General features: G+C 34.9%; 1 protein-coding gene across 8 annotated transcripts in view; it reads right to left on the bottom strand.

Moving 5' to 3' along the window:
• The window catches only part of PAN3 (poly(A) specific ribonuclease subunit PAN3), a 130,608-nt gene that overhangs the window by 72,774 nt on the left and 31,853 nt on the right, over positions 1–25,981 (bottom strand). For 6 of the 8 annotated variants that reach the window (XM_031016898.2, XM_031016894.2, XM_031016895.2 and 3 more), the window contains exon 5: positions 19,769–19,930. The exons of the other annotated variants lie outside the window; for them this stretch is intronic. In XM_031016898.2, the coding sequence (XP_030872758.1) occupies positions 19,769–19,930 (162 nt within the window). The remainder of the gene's footprint in view (positions 1–19,768; positions 19,931–25,981) is intronic. 8 annotated transcript variants of the gene reach the window in all.

Here is a 25,981-nt window from a genome sequence, read left to right as displayed (position 1 = left end):
GCTACTCTAAATTAAATCTATTTTAAATTAATTTGAAAGCCTACTTTAAAGGATCCTATAAAGGAGAAAAAGGAGGGAAAAGTCTATTCCACCATTCCCCAAAAAATCATATATGTCATTATAATAAATTATAAAGAACCACCGAATTTATCAGCGGTTATTAAAATTAATGTAACTATGAAAATTAACACACTAAACAGCAACCTTTACAGATTCAACAACCAAAGATGCAAAAAACCTACCCAACAGTGAATTTTAGTTAAGAAGTGAAAAGAAAAGCCTAAAATCCTCCCTCCTTTCTCTTTCCTGATTTAAGATGGCAAAGCATTTCCCTTGAGTGGATGGTTTAGGAGTTTATTTTATTCAACTCTGAGTATTTGAGATTAGAGAAAAAGTAAATGGATTTAAATGGCAGAAAAAACAATTACACAGGATTTAGGTACAACACAAAACAAAATCTAGGAATAAAAGAGTAGAGCTATTATTAACAGGTAATACAAATTCTCATATTATTATCTAGCCAGATTAGAGAACTATCAGAAATATTTAAAGTAATAATTAACAATTATTATAATAATGAGAATACTTTTTATGATACAATTATTTAAAATAATAACTACAATTAAAAGTTTAAAATATAAATATGGACTTTATAAAGTAACAAAATAGTATAGGCACACACCTTTAACATGTTAAAAAGAACAATTTCTTGAAAAATAAGCCAAAACCACTTAACTAAAACCAGTGTATCATATTAAAATGAAATATATGTTCATCAGAAAGTAATCAATTTCTTTTAGCTTTAGGAGGTGAAGGTTGAATCTAGAAAGAAGACTCAAGGGCTTGGGTTATATAAATTTTCTATCTAACTTCAACACCCCTAAAGAGAATGGAATAAAAAGTTTTATTACTCCTGCCCTATGATTTTCATAATCCTTAGCCCTATGATTTTCATAATCCTTACATAACTATAGGGGTGCCTGGGTGGCTCAGTCATTAAGCGTCTGCCTTCGGCTAAGGTCATGATCCCAGGGTCCTGGGATAGAGCCCCGCATCGGGATCCTTGCTCAGTGGGAAGCCTGCTTCTCCCTCTCCCACTCCCCCGATGTGTCTCTCTCTGTCAAATAAATAAATAAAATCTTTAAAAATAATAATAATAACCCTTGCATAACTATCTAGTATATGTTCCTATAGATTTATATTTGTTATTTCATATACAGGTAATTTATATTCATAATTTCTATTTCTATTCTAGTATTTATATTTTAAATCCTAATTTTCAGCATTCCTTAAACAGCTATAAATGCATGTTTGAAAAAAAAAATCAATGTTTATTCAAGTCAAGTAACAGACATTCACTTTGGGAGAATTTATCAATAAAAACAAGAGTTTCGGGTTCTCATACACTTAAATTTACACTACAACTTGCATGCCAAAAACAACCAAGTGCTTTTTATAAATTGATACCATCCCCCAACATTTAGCTATGATCCCGACCTGTACTCTCTAAACAGAAATAGACTAAATCAAAAGTCCTAATACTTAGTTTAAAAAGCACTGTTGTCGGGGCACCTGGGTGGCTCAGTCGTTAAGCATCTGCCTTCGGCTCAGGTCATGATCCCAGGGTCCTGGGATCGAGCCCCACATCGGGCTCCTTGCTCAGCGGGAAGCCTGCTTCTCCCTCTCCCACTCCCCCTGCTTGTGTTCCCTCTCTCGCTGTCTCTCTCTCTGTCAAAAAATAAATAAAATCTTAAAAAAAAAAAAAAAAAAAAGCACTGTTGTCATTATTATACTTAAAATAATAATTAAAATTTCAATGTAGATATCTCACCCAACCAAAATGACAGAGTATTTCCTATCCGATAGGGTTTTTTACAAAAGTAAGTAATTTTCCGATGAGGTTTCTAACTCAGGTTTAACATTATTTTATGCTTTTCTACTATTACATGATTCCATGGAAACTGTTACTTTTAAAGTAAAATTCAGTATTTAATACTTTGCTGGACTCCACTACAAACAGAACACTTAAGACCACAATAAATTAGTCCCATAAATTAAGGGACTGAATTAATAAATGGTCCAACAAAATAAAAAGTACAACCATTAACTATGTTTTTAAAATTAAGTAGAAAAACAGGAAGTTTGCATTAAATGAAAATAGAATACAAAGTCTTATGTAATATTTCACTGCAAATATGTCAAAAAGGTCTGTAAGAAAAAGTTGTCTTAAGGTGACATATGACTGAGAAACCATTAATGTTCTTGAGTATTGTTCAGGTTTTTAAATATCACATAGCAAACCCATAAAACCCATTAAAGACCTTCCATGGTAAAGATCCTTATAATGAGCTCAACTTACTTGTTTTAATGGCTTAAGTTGCTATCAGTAATCTTTCTACTCTCTGAATGAAACCTGACCTGCTAACTTTTTCTTAACAGCTTTATTTAGATACAATTGACATATAAATAAGCCACATATATTTAAAATGTAAACTTTGATAACTCTGGTCATAGGTAGACAACCAAGAAACCATTATCCAAATCAAGATAATGAATATATGCGTCATGCCAAAAAGTTGCCACAAGCTTCTTTCAAGTACCTCTCTCCCATTCCTCTCTACTCCCCTACTTCGGTCTTGAGGAAACCACAGATCAGCTTTCTGTCACTATAGATTAATCTGCATTTTCTAGAATAATATGAATGAATCTTACATACATATTTATGCGCTGGTTTTTTACCCAGCTTCTTTCTCTTGGCAACATTAAGATTCATTAATGTCACTGGTTCTTATCAATACTGCATTCTTTTTTACTGATTAATATTCAGGAACATCAATATACCACAACTTGTTTATCTTTCCACCTGATGGACAAAGGTTGTTTCCAGTTTTTGGCTATTAAAAACAAAGCTGCAAAGAACACTCAGGTAAAAGTCTTTGTGTGGATATGTTTCATTACTGTTGGAAAATGGCTTGGATATATACGGTATGTGTATATTTAACCCTTTTAAAAAATTGGTAAGCTGTTTCACAAAGCGGTTGTACTATTTTAATACGTCCACCAGCACTCTGTGCAGAGATCAAGTTGCTCTATGTACTCAGGGACATGTGCTTTGGTTGGACTTTTATATTTTAGACATTTTAATAGATGTGTAGTATCTCAATGTGGTTTTATTTTGCATTTTTCCAAACGACTTATTTGCCACTCTGTGTCTTCTATCACAAAATGTCTGTTCACACTTTCTGACCATTTTTATTGGATTTGTTTTTTATTATGGAATTTTGACAGTTTGGGATAGAAGTCCTTTGTCAGATATGTGATATACAAATATTTTCTCCAGGTCTATAATTTGTCTTTTCACTGTCTTAACAGTACCTTTCAAAGAACTGAAGTTCTTAAATTTTGATGAAGTGCAGTTTATAAAAATGTTTAAGAGTCATGTACTTGGTGTTGCATCTAAGAAATACCTGCCTAACCAAAGGTCACAGATATTATGCGTTTTCTTCTATAAATTTTTTAGTTTCATGTTTTACATGTAGGTCTAAGTTCCACTCTGAGTTAATTTTATAAAGTGTGAGGTATGGGTCTAATATTTTTTGCATATACTCAATTATTCTAGCACTGTTTGCTAAACAGATCATTTTTCCTCCACTGAACAGCCTTTGCTACTTTGATGAAAATCAACTCATTATTTGAGATTACACAAATCTATAGATCAACTTGGTAAGAATCAACATCTTAACAATAATAAGTCTTCAGATCCATGAACATGATACATGTCTCCATTTATTTAGGTCTTACTTAATTCCTCTCAGGAATGTTTCAAAGTTTTCAATTACAGATCCTCAGACCTTTGTCAGATTGATCCCTATTTTATATTCCTGATATTATCATAAATTACATAATTTTTAAAATTTCAATGTACTATTATTTGTTGCTAGTACATATGTACCAGTTTTCTGGTAACAAATTACCAAAAACTTGATGGCTTAAAACAACAGAAATGTATGCTCTTCCACTTTTTGGACACCATACGTCCAAAATTAAGTTGTTGGTACAAATGCACTGGAGCAGAATCCATTCCACGCTTCTCTCCTAGCTTATGGTAACTGCCAGCATTCTCTTGAGATTCCTTGGCTTGCACCACATCACTTGTTTCTAGTCTCTGTCCTCACATCACCTTCTCCTGTGTATAATCTCCCTCTGCCTCTGTCTTACCAGGACACTTGCCATTGTTCTGGGCCCACTTAAGTAATTCAGGAAGATATCTCCAAATCCTTAATTACAAATGTAAAGACTGTCTAAATAAGGTAGAATTCACAAGTTCCAGAGATCAGGACATGAACTTATCTTTTGGGGGGCCAAATTTGGGCTGCATTTGTTCTTCTTTCTCTAGTTTCCTAAGGTAGAAGCTGAGGTCACTGACCTAAGAACATTTCTTCTTTTCTACTATAAGCATTTAGTGCTATAAATCTCCCTCATTATTATTTTTGCAGCATCCCACAACTTTAGACATGTCTTCATTTTCATTCACTTCAAAATACTTTCTGCTTTCCCTATTTCTTCTTTGACCCACATATAATTTAGAAGTGTGTTATTCGGTTTCCAAATACTTCAAGATTCTCCAAATATCTTTGTTATTGATTTCTATCTTAATTACATCGTGGTCAGAGAACATATTTGTCTGACCTGAATCCTTTTATAAATTTATTGAGACTTGTTCCATGACCCAGAATTGGTCTAAGTCAATGTTTTATGTGCACTTCAAAAGAATATGTATTTGGTTGTTTGGGGGCAGAGTTTTCCATAAATGTCAAATTGATAGAGTTGTTCAAATCTCCTATATTCTTACTGTTTTTGTCTCCCTCCACTACTGAGGAGTACTGAAATCCCTATCACTGTCTGTCTACTCCTTGCAACTCTTATTAGTCTTTGTCTCATATATTCATATTTTAACCCTATTATTAGGTACATACACACTGAAAAATGGTACATCCATGCTCTTAATGAACGTCCCTTTATCTTTATCAAATAATTCTCTTTGTTCCTGATAATATTCTCTGCTCTGACACCTACTTTGTCTGATGTGAATATAACTACCTCAGGTATGTTATACACACAGTATATATCAGTGTACTATATGCACAGTTGACTCTTGAATAACCATGGGTTTGAACTGTGCAGGACCACTTACACAGAGTTTTTCGATACAGTACAGTACCTATAAGTGTATTTTCTCTTTTGATTTTATTATTTTCTTTTCTCTAGCTTACTTTATTGTAAGAATATAGCATATAATACATATAACATACAAAATGTGTGTTAATCCAATGTTTATATTATCAGTATGGCTTCCGGTCAACAGAAGGCTACCAGTCATTAAGTTTTGGGGTAGTCAAAAGTTATACAATGATTTTTTTTTTAAAGATTTTATTTATTTGACAGAGAGAAAGAGAGAACAAGCAGGGGGAGTGGCAGGGGGTGGGAGAAGCAGACTCCCACTGAGCAGAGAGCCCAATATGGGACTCGATCCCAGGACCCGGGGATCATGACCTGAGCCGAAGGCAGACGCTAAACCAACTGAGCTACCCAGGCACTCCGTTACAAATGCATGGGGAGTTATCACCCCAACCCCTACATTGTTCCAGAACCAACTGTATTACTACACTATCTATCTACATATATATATATACACACACACACATATATACACACTATGTATAGACTGATAATATACAGTAGTATATTACTATAATTAAACTAACTATATATTATAGTATACATACTATTATATATGGTATATGATACTAGTAATACACACAAGTCTTTTTTGACTAGTGCATGGTATAACTTTAAACCTATTTTTGGCTTTATGTTTAAAGTGGGGTTTTTGTCAGTTTCATATAGTTGGATCTTGCTCTTTTTTTTTTTTAAATACAATTTGAAAATCTCTGCCTTCTTATTGGGACATTTAGGCTATTTACATTTAATGTGATTATTAATATGGGTAGATTCAAAACTACTATCTTGCTACTTTTCTATTTGTTCTCTTTGTTCTTTGTTCCCCTTTTCCTTTTCCTGCCTTCTTCTGGAATTAACTGATTTTTTAAATTTCTTTTTATTTCTTCTCAGAGCTTATTAGCTATAACTCTTTTGCGTTATTACAGTGGCTGCCTTAAGTTTTATAATATATATATACATATTTAACTTATCACCAACTATCTTTGTCTAGGGTCATAACAAAATACCATATACCGAGCAGTTTAAACAACAGAAATTTATTTATTTTCTCACAGTTCTAGAAGGTGAGAATCTAGGATCAAAGTGCCAGCAGAGGCAGTTTTCCCTGAGGCCTCTCTCCTTGGCTTGCAGACAGCGAACTTCTTGCCGTGCCCTCACAGCAATAGGCCTTTTCTCTGTGCCCGTGCACCACTGGTATTTCTTTGTCTTCTAAGGACATCAATCATATTGGATTAGGGCCCCATCCTTATGACCACATTTAACCTTAATTATTTCTTTAAAGGCCCTATTTCCAAATAGAGTCACATTAAGGGTTAGGGCTTAAACATACGTATTTAGGGGAGACAAAATTCAGTTCCTAACACCAACTATAATCCAGTCTTAAACTACTTCACATATAGTATAGCAAGCTTACAATATTATACTTCCATTTCTCCTCTCCCAGACTTTATGCTATTGTCAACACATATTTTAAATCTATTATGTTATAAAGCTAATAAGAGGTTGTTACTATTTTTGCTTTGAACAAGTATTTTTCAAAGAGATTAACTAAGGGGGAAGGTTTCTTATATTTACTCATGTAGTATGTGTTTCCAGTGTTCTTCATCTCTTTGTATAGATTCTGATTTCCACAGGCTTTTGTTTTCCATCTGCTTAAAATACTCCCTTTAATATCTACTGAAGTGCACATCTGCTGGTGGTGAATCCTTCAACTCTTGTATGTTTGAAAGAAGTGTTTATTTTGCTTTTTTAAAAAATTATTTCAGACTCATTGAGTGTTTGTATGTCTAGTAGTGTTTGCATGCCTACTAATTTTTTATTAGATGCCAAATATTGCTATTTTTATCTTGTTGGGTATTAGGTATTTTTTTTAATATTCCTATAAAAATTCTTGAGCTTTGTTCTCCGTCATAAACTGCTTAAAAAGTAGTCTGATCCTTCAGGTCTTGCTTTTAAACTTCATTAGGAAGGACCAGGGCAGCATTTATTTTAAGACAATAATTTGGCCCCACTACTAGGCAAAAGACTTCCCATTACATTACTGGTGTTTCATAAATCATGATGTTTTCCATTTTGGCTGGTGAGAATAGGAACTACAGCTGGTCCTGTATGAACTCTGAGAATTATCTCCTGTGATCTTTTTAGGAATTTCTTCTTCCAGCTCAAATAGCCTCTTCACTCATACCCTCTGCTCAGTACTCAGCTGAAGACTCAATGGGAACTTTGCAAGTGTCTACTATAGTTCCTTCTGTTTATGAACTCTCTTCTCATCAGTACTTTTTCTTGTGAACTATAACCTTCTGTTAACCTCCAGTTTGGTCTCCTCAATTAAATAGATCAGTAGGCTCCACCTGAGTTCCCGTTCCATGCACCAGGCCTAGAAACCCTCCAAGTGGTAAGCTAGGCTCACCTTTGTTTCCCATCTATCAGGGATGATTGTCCTCCACTGTCTGATACCTAATGTCTTGAAAACTGTTATTTCATATACTTTGTTCAGTTTTTTAGCTGTTTCTGGAGGGTAAATCCAACACCTATTCTTCCACCTTGGCCAGAAAACAAATCTAGTAGTGATGTTTTCAAAACATAAGGTATCCCTAATTTGATCAATAAATAAAATTTAGCCAACTCCTCATTTTGTTTAGGCACTCATTAGTAAAGAGGTGCTTTGCAACTATCATTTCAAACAATTTGTGAGCAAATCTATCACCTCCCTATTAAGCTGGTTTTTCTTTTCAAGTTTTGTTGTGTCTTCTGTATCATCTCTTTCCTAAACAGATAAATTATACCACAGCTAACTATCTTTTTGATAATGCAGATATCTTTGAAGCAACAAATCATGATATCTATTCTACATCCTAAATATTTCTCAAATTCAACTATTTCTATCTATGTCACCATCAGTGCCCTAGTCTACACCACCATCACCTCTACTCAAGTTTACTGCAACATCATCCCAATGGACCAACTAGACTCCAATCTTGCTCAACTCCAATCCATCTTCTATTTTGCAACCAGGATTAAAGAGAGTAAGAGAGAAAAGCAGAAAAAAAGAAAAGGAAGAAGAGGAGGAAAAAGAGGAAGGGAAAGTGGGAAGAAAAGAAGAGAAGGGGAAGTTTTGTTTAATGACTTCACTGATGAAATCCAATTAGATTGAACAGATCAAGTCTCCACTGTTCTTGACTGAATTAAGTAAATTTAAAAAAAAAACAGGATATGAAATGTTGATATTAATCTTAGCCTTATCTTTTTTTCTAAAACCTACTCCAATATACCATCTTCACTACTCTTCTTCTATCTTTGGAGTTAACAAAAGAGTCCAGTTGGGACTAATTCAAAAGATTTATGTCCAAGGGGTGTGTGTGTGTGTGTGTGTGTGTCTGTCTGTCTGTCTGTCTGTCTGTCTCCTGGCAAGGGCAAAGAGTAGTGAATTATTTGGGTAGGTAAAAGAGGGGATACTGAAAATGAGGGAAAAAGGCAGGAATTGGCAAGTATTTTGCCTTGATAAAATGATCTATAAAGGCATAAAAAGATGAGACTCAAGGACATAAAGAACAGCCCCATTCAGAGCTATTTTTACCAGTCTTCAGTGTTCATAAATAATACAGAATAAAGAGGAACAGGGTGAAATGGAAAGGAGAAGTCAAATGGCTAACCAGACCCTCCAAGTTCACACTTCTACAAGATTTTTTTTTTAATTTAATGGGTTGTTATTTCCCCTTATATTTCAAGCATATCCAAATACAGTCAATTTAAAATTTATTATCAAACTATACTCAACTTCTGGGTTTTTCAGGAACTAACCTGTTTAAGACCAGCAAAATTTCACCTTGTAAGTTAGAAGTTAACATCTAAAATACTACTACTGTGAAAATTAGTCTAGTATCTCAATTTAAAATTTTTCTGAAGCAATTTGGGCCCTCTGATAAACACCCCAATAGAGGAAATACGATTTCTAAATAAATTAGAGTCAAATTGGTGAAGACCATGGAAGAAAATTGATTACTAATGCTTCCAAGAGATGCACTTCAGTTTTGTTTTAAACAGAAGTTCTCCTATTTATAATTTGGCTATCTTTAGAGTAAAGTAGCATCAGTACATGAGAACCTACAAGTGAAAATCAATTAGTAATAAGCTTCATATTATGGTAGAGTTAAACAGAAAAATTTTCACAAGCTCAGCAAAAGTAATTATATATAATAGCTTGAAACTATGGAAACATAAATTTCCCAAAAAAGTACTCATTAGTCCCATCCTTTACGAAGTTTGTCATAAATAGGTAATACCCTAAACACTGTTCTTGAGAACAGCTTGATAATATGCATCAAAATGAAAAATAAGCTGCCCTAGTACTCCCACATCTAGGAACTAGAGCTAAGGAGAAAATCACGTATGTAGCAAAAATTAAGTTTTGCATGTATTTTTTTAAATTTATGATTGTTTTTTAAAAAAGGAAGTGACTAAAATATCTCTTGATAGGGATTCAGTCATGTGAATTTTAGTCCCTACAACAGCGTGTAGCCATTAAAAATCATGTGAATTGATATATTTCTATTTACCAGGGAGGGAGGTCCAGTGAGTAAAAATAAAATAAAAATTAGGCTAAAATACAGCAATTATACTACACAGCTATTTCTGTAAAATGGTATACTTATGCCTAAGAGAAAGGGAAGAAGGGGAAAGAAGGAAAAATATGTGTGCACACATGCACATGTATATAAAAGAATGCTAACTGAAGAGCTCACTAAAATGTTAAGAGAGATGTCATCTCTGGGTGGTGAGGAAACTGGAGGCATTTTTGCTTCCTTCTTTGTACTTCTCTATAGTATCTGAATTTTTTCCATTAAGTATATATAATTTTTACAAAAAAGTTGTAAGAAAGTTTAAGATTGTTAATCATAAAGTCACTTACACAGTTCCCTTTTCTTTGCATATCATCACTGAACAGCATGCTGTTACATAAGAACTCACATAAAATATGCAATATTTAAATTGAGACCAATAGAATCAATGTATATAAAAAAGCAAAATCTGTGTGTGGTGGATAGAACACATTTTCAAACAAAAAACAGGTAAACTGCTCCTTTTCCACTTGAAAGTTATTTATATGTTACAAGTTCCCCAATAGCAGTAATCATTAATGGTCAAAGAGACATTATCTCCTAGCTCAATATTCCTCTACCTATTTATATGTCAATTATCTCAAGAAAGCTTAAAAAAAAATTACTCTCCCTAAAAAAAAATAAAAATACCCATTCAGGTCAGTTAATGAGTAGTCCAGGACAATGAGACCATCACAGCATTCCAAAGAGGCAAGAATTACTATATAGGCAAGAATACCTATATAGTTATAACTATTTTCTATATCTATGCACAGTTTCTATTCAAAGGTATATAATAGTGAAACCTATTTGCCACATTACACAGTAAGAAAGATTTACTTAGAGGCATTCTCTATCACCAAGAACTCTGTCATATTCAGTCACAAGATAAAAGATATATTAAGATTTTTCAAACATTTTTCCATAATGATATTTTTGTCATGAAACTGTACCAAAGAAAATTTTAAGAAACTGCACAAAGCATTAAATTTCAGGACTACCATCAGGACAAATATAGATAATCACTAATCCAGGTTCATTCATTCAATTATTTGAATAACTAATACATAGAAGATACTGTGCTAGGCACTGTGCTAGACACTGTGGAGAAGAAAAATCTATATAACATAGGCACTGTGTTCTAGAAGCTCACAGATGAGTATTTCACAGGTAAATGTATCCTGAACCTAATTCTGCAATCCCAAGAGCTCAGAACATCCAGATATCAAAAAATATTAAGTATCACAGTGTGCCATATACTGTTAGCCTTTAAGACAAGTTATATATACATTAATTACAGCAACATAAGTGCTAGGGAAAAGTGAACAAATGCTTAATGCTAACTAATTAGGTCATAAACTAGATGCCCGAAATGATTCCTAAAAGACAAGTTTGCTGAGTCAAGATAGAGAAAAGGGCACAGCAAGCAAAGCAATGTTCAAAGACAATGTTCAAAGAAAGAAGCAGAAAGAGCATGGTACTCTTCATGGTACTACAAATAGTTCAGTAGGTCTACAGCATTTATCAGGAGAGAGATCAATAGGTACACCTTGGATACCTTTCTGAACGATCTGAATTTATTCTAATGACAAAGGTAAAAAAACAAGATCAGATAATCAGTCAGGTAGTGGTTTGAAAATTAAGACTAGAAGCAGGAAACCAGATAATAACAGTCTTACAATAATAACAATCCAGATAAGAAATGAAGGTAGACCTAAATTATAACTCAGTAATATTAGAAGTGAAGACAATTTCAAAGTAGCCCAATCAATAGAACCTAGTGGCTGAATGATGTGACAGATAAGGAAGATGGAGGAGGCAAGAAAAACTCACTAGACAACTGGGTGATATAAAAAACCAAGACAGACAGCAGGCACATAGTTGTGAATGAGTTTGTACAGACATGTGTGAATAAAACAGGTTTAAAGGAAAAGATGTGATGTTCGTTTTAGACATAATGAATTTTCAAAGTCTTATGCCATATAAATGAAAATGTTCTGAAGAAGCTAGTACTCAAAGTGAATGCAAAGGACTGAGGAGCTAAAAAAAAAAAAAAACCTGAAAGTTGACTATGAATAGGGAGTAGCTGAAGTAATAAAGATCTGCTGAGATCCCTGAGGGGCACTGTGTGGAATAAATGAGAAGAGAGTGAAGGACAGAGCTTGGGAGAGTTCCTGAGGGCAAGGTAACAGACAAGAGGTCCTCAAAAGAGACTAACAAAGAACAGTCTAAGAGCTAAGTTCAGAGAAAGAGGAATGGTCAACAATGTCAAACCCATCAGAGATCGAATAAGAACTGGTACTTTTGATAGTTAGGTAACCTTATCAAAAAGAGTTTCAACAGAACTGATGAAAGTGAATGGCAAAACAATGGGAATTGAGGGATGAATTAAAGGTAAAAAAGTAGCAACAGGGCGCCTGGGTGGCTCAGTTGGTTAAGCAACTGCCTTCGGCTCAGGTCATGATCCTGGAGTCCCGGGATCGAGTCCCGCGTCGGGCTCCCTGCTCAGCGAGGAGCCTGCTTCTCCCTCTGACCCTCCCCCCTCTCATGTACTCTCTCTCATTCTCGCTCTCTCAAATAAATAAATAAAATCTTAAAAAAAAAAAAATGTAGCAACAGTAAGTAGTAAGCATTTCTCAAATTTTATCGCAGTTTCCCAAACATATTGACCCTAGAACATTTCCTCAGTTAGCATTCCTTACTCCCAGGGTCCCAGAGTGAAAGAAACTTAAACATGGCATATTCACAAGCTAGGAGAAAGAAATAATTGTTGAGGGAGACATGTCCTAAATCTGAAAAGGGATAAATAACAGAATAAATTGTTAGAGGTAATAAAGACAGATTCTGATGAACATAGTAAAGGAACAACTGTTTGTCTGAGACAGGAGGAAAAACAGTAAGGAAAGTTATGAATGAAAATGCTGCCCACACATTAAAAGCTGCCAAATGAGACAATTCATTCTCATGCCCTTTTTCCCTCCTGTGAAATACACAAGTCATTTACTCAAAAGTGACAAAGAAGGGGTGAGTAGGTTTGAGAACAGTGTTAAAGGTTTAGAACAGCAGCTATAAAGGAGAATAAGAAGTGGGTCTGGGGGTCAGAAAGCAGTGTATACATACTAATACCATTTTACCTGCACCACAGTTCTAGAACTCTTCAAAGTCCTGAGGAACCCTGAGTAGAAGGTTTAAGTTTAACCTTAAAAATTCCAATCCATTCCATTCTAAAGCCCAAACAATCCCATCTCCTAGGGCCTAAAGTCTAGAAATCACCTGAAGTAACGCTAAAACTCAGCAAGTAACTAAAGATTGAGATATATCTGGTGAGTTTCAAAAACCTCTCTGGGATCTTAAAAGCACCAGTAACAAGCAACTAGAATTCACAGGAGAATTTGTGGGCCAAAAGATCTTAATGTGAGCATTCTTCTAATTAAATACTTCTTACAAGAAATGCCATTTAATCAGACCACAAGGCGAGCAAATGCCATCAAAAGAGATGTTGACAAGCATGAATCTCCTAATACAGCCAACAGTCCAACCATTCTCATTCACTTACATCACTCTGGGGGTAAGCTAAAACAACACTAATAATTTATGATCTATAACCCATTATTTCCAAAAGTCTGAGACAAAATGAATATGATTTTATTTAACCTGTCATTACTTCTAGGCAAATCTTAACCTGCAATACCCTGAGAAGTTAACAAAGCCATGCACTTCCCATCCTTTTATTCCAGTTGACACCAAATCCTTTTTTTTTTTTTTAAGACTTATTTATTTGAGAGAGAGAAAGAGAGAGAGCATGTATGCAGGGGGAGGAGCAGAGGGAGAGAGAAAATCCTCAAGGACACTCTCTGCTGAGAGCAGGGGCCGACATGGGGCTTGATGGAGATCACAACTCCAGCCAAAATCAAGAGTTAGACGCTTAACTGACTGAGCCACTCAGGCGCCCCTTAACACCTTAGTCTTATGGGAAAGATGAAAACACACTGTTATCCCTTCAAAAAAAGAGGGGGGGGGGCATTTTTTTTTTTTTTAAGATTTTATTTATTTATTTGAGAGAGAGAGAATGAGAGACAGAGCATGAGAGGGAGGAGGGTCAGAGGGAGAAGCAGACTCCCTGCCGAGCAGGGAGCCCGATGCGGGACTCGATCCTGAGACTCCAGGATCATGACCTGAGCCGAAGGCAGTCGCTTAACCAACTGAGCCACCCAGGCGCCCCGGGGGGGGGGGGGGGGCATTTTTAAATTAATTTTTAAAAATATTCAAGAGAGTTAGCATTAAAATGTGAGCCCCTAAAAGACAATTAATGTTACTGTCCCATCCTATATATAAAAAATATATATATACACACACACACATACATACCATGATGTCACATGCATCTGAATATAACTAATAGCACCCTAAATAAATATAAACAAAGACCGAGTTTTGGAGTGATAGGGTGAAACTGTTGGAATGGAAATTTATTTAATATCTACTATGTGCTTGGAAATCTGAATCTTCACAATTCTGTAAGGTAAGTGATAAAGTATTTCAATCCTAAACAATGGCATTTGAACTATATAATCATAGAACAAATAAAAAATTTGGAAATTGACATACAGATTGGTCAGGCAGAGAAATGGGTAAACAACCTAGGCAAAGACTGAAGAAAGATAAAGAGAATTTACACTTAGGTAAAATAAAGTACTCCTGATGTGGAGTCTCTGGTGACCTTCCATCTACCATCTGCTTGGTGTTTGGGCTAAGATCATGAGAAAAATACAAAATGGAGAAGCCCTGTGACTTAACAACGTCAAGAAGTAATTAAGACTACTACCAGGATCAGAAGATTAGAAAATATCAAGAATACTTGGACAAATGTTAAACTTTGAGTTTTAAAAATATAGAAGATTCTCTAACATTTCAAAAGAAATCACTATCCTCTGTTCTAAATCAGTTGTGATAATACAAACTAAGCAATAGTAATATGGTAGCTATAAATCCCAGAACCTATGATCAAATTTTTTAAATATATAAAAGTATTAGAATAAATTACCACAAATTACATATACTGCCTAATAAAAGGAAATTAAACAGTAACATTTAGAGACAAAATACATTAAGGGTACAAAAATAGTAATAAATACATGCTCAGTCTCAAATATTTACAATCCAGTGGGAAAAGGCAAACAGGTAAAGAAACTTAATATAAAACAATGAAATAACTCTTAAATATCACCAAGTGTTATAGAAACAGTAAAAAAAAAAAAAAATTCTTTCAGGCAAGTATTCACAGAGAAGGTAGTATTTGAGTTAACTCTTGAAGGAAAAAGGAGGAAAGATTTTTTTTTCAGGCTCTGTTAACAATAGTACAGAGATACAAAGATACAGAGAACTGACAACGTATTTCATATTATATGATATATGGAAGATTCCATTTGATTAGAATTTAGTATGTGTGAATGGTTAGAGAGATAGCCCTAGATAAGTAAAACAGATCCCAGGGGATTAGACAAAAATTATACAGAAGATACCCTTAGGGTATAAACTGTCAGTAAAGTTAAAAAAGGAAAGAAGAGGAAGATACTACAGAATTTTAAAGAACAGGGATTAGAGGCCTGGCTGGCTCAGTCAATGGAGCGTGTGACTCTTGATCTCAGGGTTGAGTTTGAGCCCCACACTGGGTGTAGACATTACTTAAAAAATAAAATCTTAAAAAAAAAAAAGTTTTTCTAAATTGCAACTTACATTGTTTGTCAAATGGGGATAATATGGCATTATTGTGGCAAAGCCTTAATATGATGGCAAATAAATTATCCAATGTACTGTCTTTCAATTAACAAACTTCAATAGTTTCCTTCTTATAATAAATGGTAGAATGTGAGAGATGACAGGGGAGAAGTTAAGATATGTAGCCTCAGGGCGCCGGGGGGCTCAGTTGGTTAAGCGACTGCCTTCGGCTCAGGTCATGATCCTGTAGTCCCGGGATTGAGTCCCACATCAGGCTCCCTGCTCAGCAGGGAGTCTGCTTCTCCCTCTGACCCTCCTCCCTCTCATGCTGTCTCTCATTCTCTCTCTTGCAAATAAATAAAATCTTAAAAAAAAAAAAAAGATATGTAGCCTCAGTGACTGGACCGGGAAGATGATAAAGTCATTAAAGAAGAACTACAAAAGAAACAGATTTAGAAAATAGGAAAATGCGCAAGTTTTAGATATGCCAAATTTGCAGGGACAAGTGGGATACATACCTACATGCAAAGATACCAGAAAGCACAAAAAATCTGAGTCTTTAACTTAGAAGACAGTCCTAACAGAAATAAGATTTTAGGTCTTAGGCATACAAGGGAAAGCAAAGAATGAGTGAGCCAAGAACAGGAGCTCATGAGGAGCTAGGGGTAAAACAAAGAGTCAAGACTGCAAAAAGGAAAGTTTCAAAAATAGTGAGGTGGCCAGCAGTTTTAAGTACTGGATAAAACTGCTCTATTTGGTAATTAAGGAGATCTCTGACAAATTTTGAGAGCAATTTCAGCAAAAAAAATTTTTTAAGATTTTATGTATTTATTTGCGAGAGAGAGAGCACGAGCAGGGTGGGGGGAGGACAGAGAGAGGGAGAAGAAGCAGGCTCCCTGCCGAGCAAGGAGCCCAACGTGGGGCTCGACCCCAGGACCCCGGGATCATGACCCTAGCCGAAGGCAGACGCTTAACCAACTGAGCCACCAGGTGCCCCAATTTCAGCAAATTTTGATGATACCAAACTGCAGACACTGAAAGAATAAATGGGTGGTAAAGAAATCAGAGAAAAGCATAGAATCAATTTCAAGCGTCCTCGAACAGGAACTCCACAAACATAGTAATGGAGACCTCATGAATATTATCAGTATTTCAAAGAGCCATATGAAAAATAAATTTAGCCTTCACCACACTATGAAAAACTAAGGAAAACAATAAATATCTTTGATTCTTTAATTAGCGTATTTTATATATACATATATGTATTTTTGTATGTATGTTTTAAATGAAAGCATGAATCACTGTTTTACAAATGTGGTAAACAGGCTCTCTCGTATCATGAGATTCTTGATGGAAAATAAATAAAAAGATTATTAAGTACTAAAAGATGGGAGCTCTTCAAAGAAACCCAACACTGAAGAGAATAAATGCAATTATGAATGATTCAGGTGGAAACCTTCAGAGAAAGTTTCTGTTGCTGTTTTTGGTATAAGGGTTTTGTTGGTTATCTTTTGATTTCAGAAGTGGAAAAACTTCTAAAGATGTTAGCTTAACACTAAGAAATCAATGTGAAGAAATGTTTGCAGTTCTAGAAAGAAAGGTAATTAAAGGTCACTGAGAATCAGATGGAATCATAAGGAAAAAGGACTGACCTTACCAATCCTGCAGTTATGCATAAGTTACAATCCATGGATAGAAAATATGTATGCACTCTCATCCAAAAACAAGCTGCCCTACAGAAGTTCAGTTAACGAGTTAGATAATTAAGCCAACCACAGCTCTAGTTCAATAGAGGGTATATCACATAGAGTTAAGAGAATTTAAAGTCTGACAAACATGGGTTAAAATGTCTGCTCCTCTACTGACTACTATTTAACCTTAATGTTACTTAGCTTCTCTGAAGATGTTTCTTCATTTAATAGTAATGTTCTCTCATAAGCTATTAGGAAGACCAAAAGAGACAATATATGTAAAGAGCTTAGCACAGTGCCTGGCACAAGGTAACCATTTAAGAAACACAGCTATAATTACTAAAATAAAATACAAATAAACATTTCTCTGACCTTAGGATTAAGAAGACCTAAGATTTAAAGGAAAGGAAACAAATGAAACAGGAAAGATTAATACATCTGGCTATTCATATTTTTTTATTGTGTAAAATTTTTGTGGACAAATATGTTAAAAAGCATCATACAAAACTTAAAAAAATGGTAACGAATAGGGGCGCCTGGGTGGCTCAGTCATTAAGCGTCTGCCTTCAGCTCAGGTCATGATCCCAGGGTCCTGGGATCGAGCCCGGCATCGGGCTCCATGCTCCGCGGGAAGCCTGCTTCTCCCTCTCCCACTCCCCCTGCTTGTGTTCCCTCTCTCGCTGTGTGTGTCTCTATCAAATAAATAAATAAAATATTTTTTTAAAAAAAGAATAGATTCACAAAAATTAGTTTTCTCACACAACAAAAAGGTAAAAACCCCAGAAAAAAAAAAAAGAAAGAAAAGAAAAAAGGTAAGGACATACCCCTTGCTCTGAATAAACAACACCAGGTACCTGGTTTAGGAATCCATGAATATAGTAATGGACACCAGATGGGCATTTTTCAATACTTCAACATGTGACTGATATTGTGAGGTGACACTGTCCTTCCAATATCAAACCAAGCTACTAAGGCATTCCTCATGTCCTTAAAGGAAAAGAACTATTTGAGGATAAAATAATAATAGTAGTTGAAATAGGAGATTCAGATAACATGAATTCAATCTTTCGCACATTGAAAAGCTTATCTATTATAACCTGTTTTAATTAAAAATAAAACATAATTTCTAGCATGTATTCTTATAGTAACCTAACGATTTTTCAAGCTGGGCTAAAAAAAGGTCCCTCAAAAGCTGGCAACAGGATAAGATGGGCAGCTGTGGAAAGGCCAAGTGGCTATACCCATGCATTTATCAGTGTTTTACCCCACAGCCTACAAGCAGTTCCAGTTCCACTTGTATCTCTTCTTATATAGTTAGGGTACAATTTATTCTCAGACTTCTTAAAACTGAAAAATAATTCTAACAATCCACATCAAATCTCTCTCCTACTAATCTAAAGACAAAAATTCAGTGAACTATATTGCTTTTCATAATTGACATATTCAAAACTTTCCAACGAAATTTTATGTGTATCATGATGTGGACCCTTCCCCACCTCCCCAGGTTTTCCTTACCTTTACAAAATACTATGAAAACTTCATTTGGGGCAGATACTATGCTTTGTAATATTTTTGGAGTAACTCCTTTATTTTTATGCCCAAGGCAATATAGATATTGCTATGGTATTAATACTGAACAGACCAAAATACTGTGGAACCCCTTCATAACACAAGGTTGGTGACAGAAATAAAACCAAGTTGTTAACTTTGTTATAGCTTTTCTGTGTGTGGTATATGTGTGTGGGATTACAGACTTTTGGCTAGCAATATATATTAAAAATACCCATGTATTCAGAAAGTTTGGGAAGAAAGATATTCTACTTCCATCTAAACTGAAATTTGGATTAATAGATCTATATTATACCATTACCAATTTTTTTAAATGAGAATAACTATAATCCAAATTAAAACTGAATCTAATTCAAATTATTTCACAGGTACTTCAGAATCTTATTCAAAGCTACTCTCTGAGTTATAAAATCCATTTTCATTATTCAGTATTGATAAGGGAGAGTCAAAGACTGAAATGTACCTGCCTTAACTCTATGACAGCATACTACTGAAGTTGGTTTTAGAGCCAATACTTAACAAGTTTGTTTACATATAATTTTTATTTAGTAAAAATGTACAAAAAGTAAACACATGAAGCTTCCTGTTATTCAGAGTGCAAATAAATGAGGCTTTCCATAATAAATTTTGTAATGATTTTTGAATATAGTACCCTGAATAACTTTGTGTATTAAAATAACTGAACTCTTTTTTGTTAACAAAATCCAAAAAGGTAAAACTAAATTTCATAAAAGAATAGGAAAGTATACTATAAGCAGAGAAAGTTCAAAAAGTCACCAAAGTCATTTAGTTGGTTAAGAGGCCACTGACCTTCCTTTGATTTAAAAAAAAAAAAAAAATCACCTAAGGATATCAACTAAGCCATCCAATCTCACACCCACCACCCCACACAGACACAGAAAGCAACCAAGATATTCACTTTCAAAAAATGTCTAATAAAATTATTTTTACCTGTAAATTGTTTTCTGTGACTCTGTTCCACCAAACCATATTGATGGGTACTCCTGATTTACACCTGTCAGCAAGGCAGCCAATAGGGTTCTTTGCTTTTCGTGCCTTTGATCCCATCGGAACTAGCCTCTCCTCCAGCATCCCCAGGCGATACTTCCTTGGCTAGGAAAAAGAAGGAAAGAAACCAAGCCACTCCTAACATCCCCCACACTAATCTAAACTAACATAACTAACATATAGATGATATCAGAAATGGTGGAATAGGAAACAAGTAAAATTTCTAAGACACTCCCTCTAATGTCCTTATCACCACCCACCATTTCCCAACTCCCGCCGCCCTCAATACACACCTCCAAAATAACCCACAGTCCTAATAGGCTGAACAACATATTGATATAAAGCAACAGACGTTTTAGAAGTATACATTATAATTCAATTTTATAAAAACTTAATGAATATAAATTAACTTATCAGCAAAGTTAAATGCTTTGCAAAATTTTTTCCACTGGCACTTACCTATTCTCACTGCAATATGAAGAAATGCTTCGAGGGCACCAAATACAGGTAAAAAAACTCTCCAAACTATATCTTTTTCTGCTCCATTTTGCTACCTTATTTCCTAAAGAGGAACTACCCCCACTTAAAAGAAGGAGCTAATTCCTAAGGAATGGATTTTTTTAAATTTTTTAAATTCTATGCACATTAGGCAAAAGTACAAGTCATTGTGTCTTAAGTGGGCATTCAACTTAAGGTACTAAATGAAATAAGCTCAAATTTTTAAAAAAAAATATACAACTTTCATGGGTCTTATAAGTATACCAGTAATGTAAACAGATTGATATTATATTTAGCTTGTCCAATAAAAGCATGAACTCATTGGCAAACATTATAATAAAGTTAGTAAACAATCTTACCAGAGGTTGGCAGGGCTTTTTTATATGTGAAAGTTAATGATAGTTTCCACCTTACCTCTCTTATTTATAGTAAATTTGCACTAAATTATATCTTTATGGGAATTTCTATATATATTTTTCCCTTTAAGGAATGCTGATCATTCTTGGGAAGGTAACTAATTTAAGACCTGAAATAAGAAAATCCATGTTTACTCACTGTTCTGTCTTAAGTCTGCTAAAGCAAATAGTTAAAAATAACTTTCTTCAGAAAAAGTGTCCTAGCCAGGCAAATATATAAAATATAATTTTGGCCAGTAGAGACAACTAATTTGAAGAAAACACTGATTTCTAAATTTCAAAATGACCTTGCAAATAATGCCTATGGAAATCATTCTATGCAAATTAGATTCTAACTACAGAAATGGGCATCTGTTAGTAGTCTTTGATTTAAGGGGGGAAAAAAATTAAACTTGCGTAAGAAAGGTAACTAAACTACCAACCCAATAATTATAGCAGTGGATAAAGTTTCATGAGGCTAAAATATTTCCATCTCTATGCACTCTTGCACCAATTCAATTACTCTTTATGTCTACATCACAAGCAACTTTTGTGGATGAGAATAAAAATGAACCCATCAGAACAATATTATAAATGAAAGAATTTTAAAGCAAGTTATTTCTAGTAATATAGCTCACAACTATAAGGCTTTGATACACAGCAGAAATACTATACCTTAATTAAGCTTTCACTAGTTTAAAATTTATATTTTAGAAAATGTCTGGGCTAAAGAATACCCTATCAGAAATGTTCAACACATCAAAGAATATTTATTTAAACAAAATAACAACCTATCAACTAGGATTACCACAAGGGCACCTAAATTCCAGTCATACATTTGAAAGCATGAAAACTATTGCTTTAAATGACCTTCTGGTATTCAGATCCTTCACAAATGCAGACTTGCTTTTGAGCTGGTCATTACAATAGCACAATTTATTTTCTTACAGCAGTGTACTAAGCAACACAGAAAAAAAGTATTTAAATAAATCCAATGTAGCATTCTCCCTCCCCAAAAGCTCTCATTATATGTTTCTCATTTTTCCAAAGAGGAATTCATCATTCTTCTCTCCACCACAACCCTCAAAAACCTGTAATTAGCCTAACGCCTTTCCTCTTAGGCAGAAGAGATCCCCAAACATGTGCCATTATAGATTTAACTTTCTTCAATAAATAGCAAGAGATTAAAATCTAATCCAGAAGTACAACCTTCTACGTGATACTGAATGGAAAGACCTAAGTATCAATCCATTTAAATTACCATCATAAGCAACAGAAGGCAAAATGACATCTGAAAAGGGATAGCAGCAACACAAAGCATGAAGGTGAGGCAAAAAGATTACATATTACTGCACAGGACATAAATTACCATAAAATCTCAACTGTAAGCTAATTTCCAAATTATTATTTATCCCTTGGGGAAAAAAATGTATGGTTCCACTAAACATCTAAGAAACTACTTTGCATCAGGAACTGTTCTAAGTACTAGAATACAGTAATAAATAAAACACACACTTTTCCCTCAAGAGGATGTAATATAGTAGGAAACAAAGTCATGCAAACAAAACATAGTCACTGTGATATAATAAATGCATATATAATTAAGGTACCAAAAGGGCAGAGACAAAGGGTTCACAGAGAAGGTGAATGCAATTCTGAAGAAAGAGTAAGTTTGCCTAGATGGAGGGGGGAGGGAGAGAGAGGTACTGTAGGCTAGGAAAAATGTATATGCGGAGGCATACAGGCACTATGGTGTTAGGTGAAAAGCTCAAGTAATCAGTCTACCCTCTAGAGAGGGCTAACCTTGAAGAGCAAAAGATGAGGCTTCAAAGCAATGAAAAAAACTGTTCTATATCCTATGCCAAGGACTTTAGACTTCATTCCACGGGCAATCAGACTTCAGTCCATGGGCAATGGGGAACTCTTGAAAGCTTCTGAATGAAAATTAAAGTGGAAACAGGCACACAAACCCGTGGACTCACAGTAATCCAGGTTAGAGTTTCTCAACCTCAGAACTACAGACTTCCAATAATTCTTTGTTGTGGAGGCAGTCCTGTGCATTGTAGGATGTTTTGGCAGCATCCCTGGCCTTTAACCTATAGACGCTAGTAGCACCACAGTCCCAGATGTGACAACCAAATATATCTTCAGTGTCCCGGGGGGACAAAACTGCCCCCATTTGAGAATCACTGGTGTAGGTGAAGGATGTGAACTCAAGGGAACTGAAATGGGAATAGAGCTAATAAAGCCGGGTTGGGGAGACACCTGCTAGGTTAATAACAACTATAGGTGATTGAAAGTGGGGGCTAAGGAAATCGGAGAAGTCAAATAGAAGATGAAGAAATAAAAGGGACAAACAAAATTTTATGGAAAATGTTTACTAACCCCTAAAGTTATAACCCTAAAATTCTGAGATCTGTAAGATCCAAACCCCTCTACTCCAAAGCAAACAAAAGCAACAGCCCTCTTCCCTTTTCCTTAGCTTCCAGTAATCCTTTCCTAGACCAATGTTGAGAATGTGAGAGTTAAAAAAAAAACAGTTATGGGGGGCGCGTGGGTGGCTCAGTTGTTAAGCGTCTGCCTTAGGCTCAGGTCATGATCCCAGGGTCCTGGGATCAAGCCTTACATTGGGCTCCCTGCTCGGCGGGAAGCCTTCTTCTCCCTCTCCCACTCCCCCCTGCTTGTGTTCCCTCTCTCGCTGTCTCTCTCTCTCTCTCTGTGTCAAATAAATAAATAAAATCTTTAAAAAAAAAACCAAAAAACAGTTATGTCCCCTTGTTGATCCTCCATTCTTGATAGCCTTGCCCCTCCATGGAATTCTACTTATGGAATGGAAGCATTTGTAAATGTCCTGTCCTATTGATAAATAACCAGCTTTTCTACCCCACCTCCTAGTAAGTCAATATTGTACATCAAAATTCCCAACCTCTTTTTGTTCCTGTAGTAAAATATCCAGCAGGGCTAAACAATTCCTCCCTATCTCTCCCCACCCCACTCTAGTTAAACAATTTTTACTTTAAGTCTCAAGATGTACTACAAGAATGAATTTTTATCATTCTTCACAAAATCTAAATAAACAGTACAATAAGACAGTAGTTGAAAATAGTTTTACCCTTTATACTGGACACTAAAAAAAACAGGTTAGGCCTGAACAAAAGTATTCAAGGATCCTTTTGTATTCAAACTATAGCGAACCTATGAATCTCTGGGGATGTTATTAAAATAAGGATTTTGATTCAGTAGGCCTAGAGTGAAGCCTGAGACTCTGCATTTCTAAAAGGCTCCCAAGACTGCTAGTACTGCTGATCTGGTGACCACACTTTGAGTAGTCAAGTTCCAGAGAATGTCATAGAAAAAACCTAGATGAGAAACTACTGGTCTAGACAGAAACTGAAGCCACTCCCTGAAATAAAAAGAGAGAGAAGTTCAATAGTTCAACATCCCAAATCCTTAAAGCTTGATCTAGATACTTAGAACCTTCAAGACTATTACTCGTGTAGCCCCAGAGCCCTGGCTCTTCAAAATTTCTTGCCCTGGTTCATAAAAGCCATTTCCAATGGTTTAGGTCTAAGGAAATCCACCTTCATTCCTTATAATTGAGGTAAGTCTCTATGTCGAAATAAAGAACAGTAAAAGCTAATTTTTAGGACTGTTTGAGTTCAAAAGTCTAAATGTACACACATTTTTTTATACATTCATTCACTCAACATTTCAGCATTAGGCTCTATGCCCTTCTTCCTAGAAATACAAAGCTAAGATATATTCTCTTCTAAAACTTCACATTCAAGCCAAAGAAAAATCTATAAATACCATGCTTATAATAGAAAATGTAGTTAAAGCTACCAAGTAACAGACCAATTTTTCAGTGCACAATTCTTTTGGTACAACGGCAAAACAACAATGCTTTAACAATGCTTCTACAATGCTTCATTATTACCCGTCATGTGTTGTTATATGTCATTATCTAATTAGTAATAAACTAGAAATCAAATTGTTATCCTACTACAAAAAGTTTCCACTACCCTGAACTTTAAAAACTCCTTCTGAACATCAAAAACACAATTGTGCTTTCACCCTTTATACTCTGAAAACAAGGAACGATGATTTAAAGTTACTATGAATGACATTTTTGGATGATTTGCATTTTATTAGTCACAAGAGCCTCATATACTTAGAAAATAGTGGTACATATGTATGAATCTCTTTTCAGATAATGCTTAGTAATTACATTAATTCACGACCTTTTGCTGTAATAACTCAGCAACCAACCTCCTGCCACTCCTGACGGTCTCAGATCCACTAATAGAAACCTCTGGTCTAGAATCTACTACATATTTATTTGAAAATAAACCTGTATTTCTTTTATAACCTCTTCTAGCTCACAATGGTCTTCCCTCAATTAATGAAATGTCTTGGTATTGTAGCACATTGGTAATTACGAGAACTAAATATGAGATTGTAATTCCATTAATTCGGTGGTTAATCTAAAGTCACTGGGAAAAACAGACCCCGAACTGAATAAAAAATAAACTAATTTTCATATAATCATCAAGACAGGGAACTATACCTCTACCTAATTTATTACCTGGATCTTAAAGGCTCCTACACCTAATTAATTGAGAATATTAAATCCAGACCTACAAATCACTGTAGCGTGGGCTCCAATCATTTTCTCCATAGGTAAAAGACTTAGAAAGTCAAAAACAGAGCAAGTCAGTTGCAAAGATTATACTGTATTTTGTCCTGTCAATTCATTATCATTAATTGTGGGCTTTTTGTGAAAACATATTAGGTTCCTTAAGTTTTCACTGTTCAAATAAAAACAAGAGTAGGATGCAACAGGCAAGTCAGTCTATAGAAAAACAGGCTCATTGTTAAGACTCAGTGACAGGTAAACATCTGTAAATGAAAAAGACCTTTTAATCTGTGGAATCAATGTACAGGATGACAGGATGAAAACAGACGATACTGCTAAGTAAAAACTGATCTAAATTACATCAAATAAAGCAAAAAAGGATTTACATACACATGCAAACATATTTTAAGCTCTACTATGAGTCAGTCCCCCGATATTATCTGCATAAATTTAAGAAAGCCTACAAAGCAGTCATTACTTTTGTCCTTAAAATCTCCATATTACAACAGAGTTCTACTCCAACAAAATCAAGATCAGCTGGAATACTCTTGCTAAGCTTCTTTCAATTTCAAAAGAACTAGAACACCAAACTGCAACTTCTTTTATTCTTTTGCTTTAGAATGGAAC

Source organism: Leptonychotes weddellii, chromosome 3, assembly GCF_054177405.1.
Source record: "Leptonychotes weddellii isolate Sample4059 chromosome 3, ASM5417740v2, whole genome shotgun sequence".
NCBI lineage: Eukaryota > Metazoa > Chordata > Mammalia > Carnivora > Phocidae > Leptonychotes > Leptonychotes weddellii.
Note: the sequence above shows the minus strand (reverse complement) of the source record. Positions and strands in the feature narration are given on the sequence as shown.